At 44.4% G+C, this 13,391-nt stretch overlaps 1 protein-coding gene across 9 annotated transcripts in view; it reads right to left on the reverse strand.

The window, feature by feature from the left end:
- Positions 1–13,391, reverse strand: part of aff4 (AF4/FMR2 family, member 4) — a 150,473-nt gene that overhangs the window by 25,057 nt on the left and 112,025 nt on the right. For all 9 annotated transcript variants that reach the window (XM_068043847.1, XM_068043850.1, XM_068043852.1 and 6 more), the window contains one exon: positions 12,342–12,405. In XM_068043847.1, the coding sequence (XP_067899948.1) occupies positions 12,342–12,405 (64 nt within the window). The remainder of the gene's footprint in view (positions 1–12,341; positions 12,406–13,391) is intronic.

Genomic DNA, 13,391 nt, shown 5'->3' on the forward strand with positions numbered 1-13,391 from the left:
AGACACAAAACGCTTCCACATCTCCCTCATTGAATTTTGGGATCAGTTGGGAGAGTTTTAACAATTCTGTACCCAGCCCTGAATTACGCTCCTCCATTCTGGCCCTTTCACTGGGGTTACTCTGTCGCCCCCTAGTTAACTCAAGACGCCTTAGCTCTCTCTCCGCATTCTTTCAGGAAGATTCTTTCCCTCTCCTCAAATTCAAGTTTCCTCTGTTCCAACTGTAGCTTTGCTAGCAATACCCTGTCAAAGTCTATTTCTAACCCTGTTTCTGCTTCTTCAGATTCAAGGGAAAAATGGTTGGTCACTAACCGTAGGAGTTCAGACTTCCTAGCCTTGCCACGTACAGTGATCCCACACTGCTCAGCCATTTTCCCCAACTCCTCCATAGATGGTGCTTTTAACTTATCCCAAGTTACTTAACCCTGGCTTGGGGAGATACTGGCTTCAGTGGCAGACATGTTAGTGTTCTAGCACACACAATCACAAGAAAACTTGTATTGAAATCTTTTCTCTTGTTTGGGATCAATTTGGCTTCCCACTTCCAATTTCTTGTTTGTCTGTGGGTCAAATCCTGGATGAGTCCCCAAATTTCTGTTACGACCAGGTGAGAACGGATCTAGGGGTTCCCTCAGCCTTTGCTTGGTTTAGCCATAACAGGGTTTAATTTTAGAAACACCGTGTTTTTAGCTCCCCATCAGTGAATCCTTTTTCCCTGCTCCAATTGTAAGACTAAGAAATCAGACAGATTTCCTTAGATTTAAACAAGAAAGGTGGAAGTTTATTAATCTTAAACTCTAATCTGGTTAACGACTACGAATATGTGACGCGACCACGCTAGCATGCTATCACGCTCACAGATAGAGACAGACAAAGTAGAAAAGAATAAAGGGAAAAGTTTGAGGCAATAATCGGGATTATAATTACAGTCCTTTGAGTTCAATGTGGAGTATTTGGCTGCTGATACGACCTGCTGTTCGTTGGGGCCCAGTTCACACTTCAACATGTTTCGATGTCGCAGTCTTTTCTCTCGAGGTTTACGTGTCTTCCGTGGGTCTGGTGGCTTGGAAGAAAGCGAAAGACAGCCAGAAGAAGGGCTTCCTTGTTCCAGCTTCAGATGCAAACTGCCCTCTCAATTCAAACTGTCCTATGTCTCATTCAAAAGCCTGGATCAGCCAGTCATCTGACCAGCTGCTTTAACCAGTCCTGCCTTTGTGAATTTCAAAGCACTCAGTGGGGTCGGGGGTGTAGGGCTGTCTCTTACCCTGATAAGATATGGATCACCATTACCCAACCCAATCTCTGATTCAATTAACAGAGAAATTTTTCGGTCTCTCCAAGCACTGTCTCTTAGCGTAAAAATATTCTTCCAGCCAAGTGTCTGGTGATCTTCAAACAAGTCATCTCTTCACTCCAGCAACAGTTTAAAATCGATGTTCATATGACAAAATTAATATGCCTCATTCTTAGCAGGTGGGAGTCTGCATGACAGTACTCTAGTTTACATTGCCTCTGCTCATTCTTCCTACTAAAATGTATCATTTCACACCTCGCTGCATTAAATTTCATCTATCACGTGTCCTCCCATTCTACCAGCCTGTCCATTTCCTCTTGAATTCTATCACTATCCTCCTCACAGTTCACAATACTTCGAATTTTTGTGTCATCGGCAAATTTTGAAATTGTGCCCTGTACACCCAAGTCTAAGTTACCAATATATATCAAGCAGTGGTTCTAGTATTGTCATAAAAACAGGAAGTGCTGGAAATACTCAGGTCAGGCAGCATCTGGGGAGAGAGAAGCAGAGTTAACGTTTCAGGTAAGTGACCTTTCATCAGAACCGGCAAAGGTAAGAAAAGTATTAGGTTTTAAGCAAATGAAGGGTGGAGGCGTCGCGATGGGCAAGAGAACGAAAGGGAAGGTGTGTGATAGGGCAGAGGGCAGGAGAGATTAAATATCAAAGATGTCATGGGACAAATGCAAACAGCTGTGTTGAAAGACAAAGCATTAGTCCAGAGACAGTGTTAATGGTAGAATAATGATCAGCTCTGTCCAAAAGCACATGAAAAAAAGGCACATGGTTAATAAAATAGTTTTAAAAAAATTAAACAAAAGCCAGTCATGCTCTGAAATTGAACTCAATGTTGAGTCCGCAATGCTGTAGTGTGCCTAATTGAAAGATGAGGTGCTGCACCTCAAGCTTGCGTTGATGTTCACTGGAACACTGCAGCGGGCCAAGGACAGAAATGTGGGCATGTGGGCAGAGTGGTGCTAACAGATGCATTATCCTCCTCTGCCTGGCTGAACTTGATCTTACATTGAACAACTTCTCCTTCAACTCCATTCACTTCCTTCAAATAAAAGCTGTTGCTATGGGTACCTTATGCCTGTCTTTTTGTTGGCTCTGTCTAACATTCCTTGTTCCAGTCCCACTCAGGCCCCCTCCCCTCACCTCTGGGTGACTGCATTGGTGCCACTCCTCGCTCTCGCCGCAAACTGGAAAACTTCAACTTTACTTCCAATTTCCACCCTTCTCTCACCTTTACATGGTCTATCTCCGACACTTCCCTTCCCCGACCTCCGTCTCTATCGCTGGCTAATATTCATTATAAGCCCACCGACTCCCACAGCTACCTTGACTATATTTCCTGTCAAGACTCCATCACATTCTCCCAGTTTCTCAGTCTCTGACGCATCTGTTCTGACGATGCAACCTTCCACAACAGCACTTCTGACATGTCTTCCTTTATCTGCAACCGAGGATTCCCCCCCACTGTGGTTGACAGGACCAAACGCATCCGACCCATTTCCCACACTTCTACCCTCACCCCTTCCCCTCCCTCCTACAACCGCAACAGAATTCCCCTTGTCCTCACTTTCTACCCCACCAGCTTCCACATCCAAAGGATCATCCTCCGCCATTACCGCCACCTCCAGCGTGATGCCACCACCAAACACATCTTCCCTTCCCCTCCCGTCAGCATTCCGAAGGGATCGTTCCCTCCGCGAGACCCTGGTCCACTCCTCTATTACCCCCAGCACCTCACCCCCTTCCCAAGGCACCTTTCCATGCAATCGCAGGAGGTGTAATACCTGCCCTTTTACCTCCTCTCTCCTCACCATCCAGGGCCCCAAACACTCCTTTCAGGTGAAGCGGCGATTTACTTGTACTTCCTTCAATTTACTAACTGTATTCACTGCTCAGAATGCGGTCACCTCTACACCCGAGAAGACCAAACGTAGATTGGGTGACCGCTTTGCGGAACACCTCCACTCAGTCTGAAAGCATGACCCCGAGCTTCCGGTTGCTTGACATTTCAATACACCACCCTGCTCTCGTGCCCACATTTCCGTCTTTGGCCTGCTGCAGTATTCCAGTGAACATCAACACAAGCTCACAGACCTGAAACGTTAATTCTGCTTCTCTCTCCACAGATGCTGCCTGACCTGTTGAGTATTTCCAGCACCTGCAGTATTTTGCTTTTATTGTCCTAGTACTGACCCCTGGGGTCTATCACCGTATATCTTCCTCCAGTCGAAAACACAACTGGGCGGCACAGTGGTTAGCACTGCAGCCTCACAGCTCCAGGGACCCGGGTTCAATTCTGGGTATTGCCTGTGTGGAGTTTGCAAGTTCTCCCTGTGTCTGCGTGGGTTTTCTCCGGGTGCTCCGGTTTCCTCCCACAAGCCAAAAGACTTGCAGGTTGGTAGGTAAATTGGCCATTATAAATTGTCACTAGTATAGGTAGGTGGTAGGGAAATATAGGGACAGGTGGGGATGTTTGGTAGGAATATTGGATTAGTGTAGGATTAGTATAAATGGGTGGTTGATGGTCGGCACAGACTCGGTGGGCCGAAGGGCCTGTTTCAGTGCTCTATCTCTAATCTAAAAAAAAAACAACCATTCCCATCTCTCCATTTCCTGTCATGCAGCCAATTTCATATCCATGCCACCACTGTCCCTTTTATTCTAGGGTTAAACTTTACTGGCAAGCCTATTATTTGGCACTTTTATCAAATGCCTCTGGAAGTCCATGCACACCACATCAACTCAATACCCTCATTTATTTACTCGATCCAGATTTTGAGTACCTCTATCAAATTGCCTCACAACCATCTCTTCTCTAAGGAAAACAACCCCAGCTTTGCCAATCCATCCATGTAACTGAAGTTAACTCATCAAAAAACTCAAACTAATTTCATTAAACATAATTTGTATTTAACAAATTCCTGCTGGCTTTCCTTAATTAATCCACATATGAACAAGTAACTGTTAATTTTGTCCCCAATTATCATTTCGAAAAGCTTTCTCACCACCAAAGTTAAACTAAACAGCCTGTAATTGCTGGCTTTATCCTTACACCCCTTTTTTTGAACAAGGGTGTAAACATTTGCAATTTTCCAGTCCTCTTGCACCACCTCTGTATCTAATGAAGACTGGAAGATTATGGCCAGTACCTCTGCAATTTCCACCCTTACTTCCCTCGGCATCCTCAGATGCATCCCATCCAGCTGTAGTGACTTATCAAATTTAAGTGCAACCAGCTTTTCTAAAATCTCCTCTTCATCAATGCTTAGCCCATCCAGTATCTCAATTACCTCCTCTTTCACTGACTTTGGCAACATTCTCTTCCTTGGTAAATACAGATGCAAAGTACTTTTTGTATCTCAGGTATGCTCTCTGCCTCTATGTGTAGGTCTCCTTTTCAGCCCCTAATCCCTCTCACCCCTCCTCTTACTATCCTTTTACTATTTATATGCTACAGATGATTTTTGGATTCTCTTTCTACGTTAGTTGTCAGTCTCTTCTCATACTCTTTGCCCCTCAATTATATTTTCACTTTCCCTCTGAACTCTCTATATTCAGCCTCCTTCTCACTTGTATCATCAGCCTGACATGTCATAAACACCCTTTTCCTGCTTCATCTTATTCTCTATGTGTCATCCAGGGGACTTTGGCTTTGGTTACCCGACCTTTCCCCTTCGTGGGAATGTAACTCGACTCTACCTGAACCATCTTTAAGACAGCTCATTGTTTGATTACAGTTTGCCTGCCAATCTTTGACCCCAATTTACCTGGGACAGATCCATTCTCAACCTGCTGAAATTGTCCTTGCTTCAATCATAGAAAATAGAATCATAAAAAGTTTACGGCACAGAAAGAGGTCACCTGGCCCAGTGTGTCTGCGCTGGCCAAAAAAAAGCTACCCAGCCGAATCCCACTTTCCAGCATTTGGTCCATAGCCCTGCGGGTTATGGCACTTCAGGTGCACATCCAGATATCTTTTAAATGAGATGAGGTTTTCTGCCTTTCAGGCAGTGAGTTCCAGACCCCCACCAACCTCTGGGTGAAAACCTTTTTCCTCATCTCCCCTCTAATCTTTCTACAAACCACTTTAAATCTATGCCCCCTAGTCACAGACTCCTCTGCTAAGGTAAATAGGCTCTTCACATCCACTCTATCCAGGCCCTTCACAATTTTATACATCTCAATCAAATCTCCCCTCAGCCTCCTCTGTTCCAAGGAGAACAACGCCAGCCTATCCAATCTTTCCTCATAGCTGCATTTCTTCAGTCCTGGCAACATCCTTGTAGAAGATTGGATAGGCTGGGGTTTCTCCTTGGAACAGAGGAGGCTGAAGGGAGATTTGATGGAGATGTACAAAATTGTGACGTGACCAGAACTGCACATGGTACAAAAGGTGTGGCCTAACTTATGTTTGATATAGTTCCAGCACAACCTCCCTACTCTTATAATCTATGCCTTGGCTAATAAAGGATTCCATATGCCTTCTTAACCACCTTATTGATCTGTCCTGCTACCTTCAGGGGTCTGTGGACATACACTCCAAGGTCCCTCACTTCCTCGACGCCTCTCAGTATCCTCCCATTTATTGTGCATTATTTTGCTTTGTTTGACCTCCCCAAATGCATCACCTCACACTTGTCTGGGTTAAATTCCATTTTCCATTTATCTGTCCACCAGACTGAGTCCATTGATATCTTCCTGCAGTCTACAGCTATCCTCCTCACTATCAATCACACGGCCAATTTTTGTGTCATCTGCAAACTTCTTGATCATTCCCCCTAAATTTACATTCAAATCGTTAAAATATACTACAAAAAGCAGGGGACCTACTACTGAGGCCTGCGGAGCCCCACTGGAAACAGCATTCCAGCTGCAAAAACATTAGTCAACAATTACCCTTTGTTTCCTGCCACTAAGTCAATTTTGTATCCAGCTTGCTACATCCCCCTGGATTCCATGGTCTTATGGTTTTTTAAAAACCAGTCTGTCATGTGGGACCTTGTCAAAAGCCTTGCTAATATCCATGTAGACCACATGAACAGCACCACCCTCATCAATCCTCCTGGTTACTTCCTCAAAAAATTCAATCAAGTTATTCAGACACTATCTTCCTTTAACAAATCCATGCTGACTAATGCATGCCTCTCTAAGTGACAGTTTATCTTGTGTCTCAGAATTGATTCCAATAATTAGTCCACTACCGAGGTTAGAATGACTGGCCTGTAATTATTCGGTATATGCCTCAGGCCCATTTAAAACAAAGGTACAATGTTAGTAGACCTCCAATCCTCTGGCACCACACCTGTATCGAGAGAGGACTGGAAAATGATGGCCAGACCTTCCATTATTTCCTCCCTGGCTTTTTTCAACAACCTAGGGTATATTTCATCCAGCCCTGGTGATTTATACACTTTCAAGGATGCCAATCCCCTTAATACTTCCTCTCTCCCGATGTTTACCACAACCAATTACTTCACACACCTCGAACTTAATTACCAAGTCTGCAGCGCCCCCTTCTTTTGTGAAGAGGGACACGAAGTATTCATTAAGAACTATACTCACAACTTCTGCCTCCACATGTGGGTTACCTTTTTGTTTTTTTTTTAAATGGACCCTACTCTTTCCTTAGTTATCCTCATACTCTTAATGTACTGATAAAACATCTTTGGTCTCTCCTTGATTTTACTTGCCAATATTCTTTCACGCCCTCTCTTTGCTTCACTAATTTCCTTTTTGATTTCACTAGTCCACTTTCTATCCTTCTCTTGGCTTTCTGCAGTGTTGAGTTCTTGGTGTCTGACATAAGCTTTCCTTTTCTACCTTAAGCTCCTTGACATTCAGGGGGCTCTAGATTTGGCCGTCCCACCCTTTCTCTTTGTGGGGAAATGTTTACTCTGAACCCCCTGAATCTCCCCTTTGAATGCCTCCACTGCTGACACTGATTTACCTTCAAGTAGTTGTTCCCAGTCCAGTTTTGCTAAAGCACTTCACAGCTTAGTAAAATTGGTCTTACCCCAATTTAGAACTTTAACTCTTGTTCTATCTGTTCTTTTCCATAATTATGTTAAAACTAACTGAACTATGATCGCTACCACCAAAATGCTCTCCCACTGCCACTTCTTCCACCTGCCCAGCTTCATTACTTAAAACCAAGACCAGCACCTTGCCATCGCTTGTTGGAATTGCTACATAATGGTCAAAAAAGTTCTCCTGAATGCACCTTAAGAATTCTGTTCCCTCCACTCCTTCCACACTAGAACTATCCCAGTTAATATTGGGGTAATTAAAATCCCGTTACCGCCCTATTGTTTTTACATTTCTGAGATTTGTCTATATATTTGTTTATCTATCTTGCCGACTGATCGGGGTCTTTAGTATGCTCCCAATCATGTGATGGCCCCTTTTTTGTTCCTAAGCAATCCATATAGCCTCAATTGATGATCCTTCTAACATATCATCCCTCCTGTGCTGCCACTCCTGTCCCTCTTTTAGCCATGTTTCTAACAGCTATATCATCATACTGCCACGTTTCTGTGCCCTCAGCTTATCTGCTTTATTTGTTATACTAGTTGCACTGAACTATATATCCTCGAGCACTGCCAAACACTTGGGTTTTTATTTTCTATCCTTTGTTTCCTCTGCCTCCGAGAGACTCGCAATTTTCCGCCTTCCATTTCCGATTTTGACCCATCTGAGTCTACACACAGGTTCCCATCTTGTTTAAACCCTGCCCAACAGCACTAGCATACCTCCTTGGCAAGCATACTGGTCTCAGCCCTATTGAAGTGCAAACCATCTTGCACAGGTCCCACCTCCCACAGAACTGGTCCCAATGGCCCAGGAATCTAAAGCCCTCCCTCCTACACCATCTCTCCAGCCACACTTTCATCAGCTTTAACCTATTTCTATGCTCACTAGCAAGTGGCATTGGGAGTAATCCAGAGATCAGCACCTCTGATGTCTTTTTAAAAAAAAAAAGTCTTACCTAGCTCCCTAAAATCTGCTTTCAGGACCTCATCCCTCTTTCTACCTATGTCATTGGTACCAATGTGAACCACAACCTCTGGCTGTTCACCCTCAAGAATATCCTGTAGCCGCTCTGTGACATCATTGACCCTGGAACCAGGGTGGCAACGTACAATCCTGAGTAACGTCTATGGCCACAGAAACGCCTGTCTGTTCTCCTAACTATTGAACCTTCTTCCTTCCTGCCCGTGCAACTGAGCCACCAGTGGTGCCCCGAACTTGGCTCTTGCTACACACCTGAGGATCCATCGCCCTCACCAATGTCCAAAATAGAAAACTGGTTCGTGAGCAAGACAGACTCAGAGGACTCCTGCACTACCTGCCAGGCCCTCCTAGACTTTCTGGTGGTCACCTATTCCCCCTCTCCCTGCACGCTCCTAAACTGCAATATGACCACCTTCCTGAACGTGCTATCCATGTAGTTCTCAGCCTCACAGATGCACCACAGTGACTCTAGCCGCCGCTCGAGTTCCAAAACTTGGAGCTCAAGTTTCTACAGCTGGTGACACTTCCTGCAGACATGTCCATCAAGGCCACTTGAAGCATCCACGACTTCCCACATACCACAGGAGACACAGACTGCTCGACCAAGCTGCCCTGCCATATCTTAACCTTACTTTTAAACTAGTTGCTAATAGAATGTAGACTTATAGACGCATACTCTCAAATCGGCTTCTTCTCCTGTAGGTAGCTGAGGGTTATTTAAAACTTTCACATTTTTCTATCAGGCAGCTATTTACACAGTCTCTTACAGTGGATCATCTCTCTTCTTTTGGCCTCCTTATCTCGAGAGACAATGGATAAGCGCCTGGAGGTGGTCAGTGGTTTGTGAAGTAGTGCCTGGAGTGGCTATAAAGGCCAATTCTGGAGTGACAGGCTCTTCCACAGGTGCTGCAGAAAAATTTGTTTGTCAGGGCTGTTACACAGTTGGCTCTCCCCTTGCACCTCGGTCTTTTTTCCTGCCAACTACTAAGTCTCTTCGACTCGCCACATTTTAGCCCCGTCTTTATGGCTGCCCGCCAGCTCTGGCGAACGCTGGCAACTGACTCCCACGATTTGTGATCAATGTCACAGGACTTCATGTCGCGTTTGCAGACGTCTTTAAAGCGGAGACATGGACGGCCGGTGGGTCTGATACCAGTGGCGAGCTCGCTGTACAATGTGTCTTTGGGATCCTGCCATCTTCCATGCGGCTCACATGGCCAAGCCATCTCAAGCGCCTCTGACTCAGTAGTGTGTACAAGCTGGGGATGTTGGCCACCTCGAGGACTTCTGTGTTGGAGATACGGTCCTGCCACCTGATGCCAAGTATTCTCCGGAGACAGCGAAGATGGAATGAATTGAGATGTCGCTCTTGGCTGACATACATTGTCCAAGCCTTGCTGCCATAGAGCAAGGTACTGAGGACATAGGCCTGATACACTCGGACTTTTGTGTTCCGTGTCAGTGCGCCATTTTCCCACACTCTCTTGGCCAGTCTGGACATAGCAGTGGAAGCCTTTCCCATGCGCTTGATTTCTGCATCTAGAGACAGGTTACTGGTGATAGTTGAGCCTAGGTAGGTGAACTCTTGAACCACTTCCAGAGCGTGGTCGCCAATATTGATGGATGGAGCATTTCTGACGTCCTGCCCCATGATGTTCGTTTTCTTGAGGCTGATGGTTAGGCCAAATTCATTGCAGGCAGCCGCAAACCTGTCGATGAGACTCTGCAGGCACTCTTCAGTGTGAGATGTTAAAGCAGCATCGTCAGCAAAGAGGAGTTCCCTGATGAGGACTTTCCGTACTTTGGTCTTCGCTCTTAGACGGGCAAGGTTGAACAACCTGCCCCCTGATCTTGTGTGGAGGAAAATTCCTTCTTCAGAGGACTTGAATGCATGCGAAAGCAGCAGGGAGAAGAAAATCCCAAAAAGTGTGGGTGCGAGAACACAGCCCTGTTTCACGCCACTCAGGATAGGAAAGGGCTCTGATGAGGAGACACCATGTTGAATTGTGCCTTTCATATTGTCATTGAATGAGGTGATGATACTTAGCTTTGGTGGGCATCCAATCTTTTCTAGTAGTCTGAAGAGACCACGTCTGCTGACGAGGTCAAAGGCTTTGGTGAGATCAATGAAAGCAATGTAGAGGGGCATCTGTTGTTCACGGCATTTCTCCTGTATCTGACGAAGGGAGAACAGCATGTCAACGGTCGATCTCTCTGCACAAAAGCCACACTGTGCCTCAGGGTAGACGCGCTCTGCCAGCTTCTGGAGCCTGTTCAGAGCGACTCGAGCAAAGACTTTCCCCACTATGCTGAGCAGGGAGATTGTTGCAGTCACCGCGGTCACCTTTGTTTTTATAGAGGGTGATGATATTGGCATCGTGCATGTCCTGGGGTACTGCTCCCTTGTCCCAGCACAGGCAAGTTCATGTAGTGCTGAGAGTATAGCAGGCTTGGCACTCTTGATTATTTCAGGGGTAATGCTGTCCTTCCCAGGGGCTTTTCCGCTGGCTAGAGAATCAATGGCATCACTGAGTTCCGATTTGGTTGGCTGTATGTCCAGCTCATCCATGACTGGTAGAGGCTGGGCTGCATTGAGGGCAGTCTCAGTGACAGCATTCTCCCTGGAGTACAGTTCTAGGTAGTGCTCAACCCAGCGGTCCATTTGTTTGTGTTGGTCAGTGATTATGTCCCCTGATTTAGATTTGAGGGGGGCGAACTTCTTGATGGTTGGCCCAAAAGCTGTCTTCATGTCATCATACATTCCTCTGATGTTTCCGGTGTCTGAGGCCAGCCGAATATGACTGCATAGGTGTTGCCAGTAGTAGTTTGCGCAGCGCTTCTGGCCGCTTTAAGTGCTGCGGATGTTAAATCGCTGGGGGCTTTCTTGTAGTTCAACAGTGCAATGCGCTTAGCGGCTAATAGAATGTAGAATTATAGTCCCATACTCTCAAATCGGCTTCTTCTCCTGTAGGTAGCTGAGGGTTATTTAAAACTTTCACATTTTTCTATCAGGCAGCTATTTACAGTCTCTTACAGTGGATACTCACTGACCAATTGACTTAAGTTGCACTCTTCTAGCTTGCAGATAAAGGAAGAAAACACCAACTACTGGAGGATGAAAAAGGTAGAAGGAGCACCTCTTTCTTCTCCTCAGTGAACTCCCTCACTCACCAAACTCCCAACTTTGCACTCCAGACCCCTGTATTTATACTCGCTGAAAACTCAAAGGAGGGTCATTTCTGCTACAGCTACAGAAACCAATTTAAACAAGCTAAATATTTAACAAGGTTCAGCTGCACTCCAGTAGAGAGCTTGTTTATCCCTGCTCAAGACTGGAACAATAAATTTTAGTTACATGCTAAATGCAAACAAGACTAGATCATGTACTATTACTCCAGACTGCTTCTTGCCCTTTTCCATAGTTAATCTAAACCTTATTATTTCTATGATCACTGTTCCCTAAATGTTCCCCTACTTGCACTTGATCCACTTAACCAACCTCATTTACCAGAACGAGATCCAGCAATACTTGCTTCCTTGTTGGGCTGAAAACATACTGATCAAGAATATTCCCCTGAACACACTTCAGAAACTCTTTCCCCTCTCTTCCCTTTACACGATTATTATCCCAGTGTATATTAGGATAATTGAAGTCCTCCATTATCGCTATTCTATAGTTCTTGCACACCTTTAACTTCCCTACAAACTTGCTCCTGCATATTTTACTGATCCAGGTTTAATTAACTGAATTTAAATATACCAGCTGCCGTGGCAAGGATTTGAACTCATGTCTCTGGATTACTAGTCCAGGCCTCTGGATTACTAGCACAGTAACATAACCACTATGCTACCAAAACCCAAACTGAGCATTTGGGCTCCAACATTATAAAAAAAAAGTTGTTTCATCTTTTGAGTAAGAGATTAAACAATGTCACCGGAAGACAACTAATTTATTCTCATCTGCTCTCCAGATCTAGATTTGTTACTAAACTAAAAAGAGTAACCATTGTGAAGTACTTACCAAAGCATCTGCATTGTGTTTAAGTTTTTTTGCTTCCTGAAGGTAATGATCTGCTGAATGCAACCTAAAAGATTGAAAAAGGCACAACTAATTTTCGATATTTAGTGTTCTGCATAGTTCAGAACTGCAAGATACTAGCATCTTTGTTTCACTAACCATAATTCAGACATTCTAACAATCAAATCTTGCAAAGTTAATTTAACACTTTGTCATTACTTAGAATTGATGGAACTTTAAACCAAATTTTATTCTATTTTGAAAACATACGTGACCCTGATTTTGTGATCAACAGTGAAGCAACAGCGTTCACCCCTGACCTCTAAGAAAGCTGCCCTCAAAGATCTAGTAATCTCTGTGGTGTGGATTTCCCCTTTCCCGACATCAGTTTGAATCTGGCGCCAAGTCAAGGGGATCTCCAGGTATCCAGAAACAGTGATGTTATCAAGCAGGGTAAGCAGCCAATCACATTGAATGCGCTGAATTTTTCACAAAATTTTAGCGAGCAAAATAAATTATTGGGCCATACACGTGGAATTAAGGTTAAAAACTGAAATATGAACAAACTTTCAAAAAATTAAAAAGGCAATGTTATTATAATGGAGAAATTTGACATTTCACAAATATACAATGTGGTTTTTCAGGACCAGTGAGGCTGTTTAGTAGTAATTATAAACTTAGCGTGCTGTTAAAAACCCAATTCCAGCTTATTCAACAAGGTGCAATTTTTTCATGAGTCTTTGCAACAAGACTAAACAGAAAAGGGAAAGTGTTCCTTAGTTCAGTGATTTCTACTTGATTGCAGTATGGGGACTTCAACAGCGTACACTATGGGGAAAGCGTAAAATCAATCATAGTAACTTCTGGATTTCTGTGTTTAACTGCACATGTGCAGACTCCAGAGGTTGTTGTAGGTTTGCGGGTAATGATGACAAATGCTGACAGTTTTGCCACCATTACTGTTGGAAAAAAAAAAAGAGGGCCCTACATTTACGTATTCAAATTGCAGCAATTACTGAACAGTCTCATATCACAAATTTCAAGTATTAGCTT

Source organism: Heterodontus francisci, chromosome 12 (genome assembly GCF_036365525.1).
Source record: "Heterodontus francisci isolate sHetFra1 chromosome 12, sHetFra1.hap1, whole genome shotgun sequence".
Taxonomy (NCBI): domain Eukaryota; kingdom Metazoa; phylum Chordata; class Chondrichthyes; order Heterodontiformes; family Heterodontidae; genus Heterodontus; species Heterodontus francisci.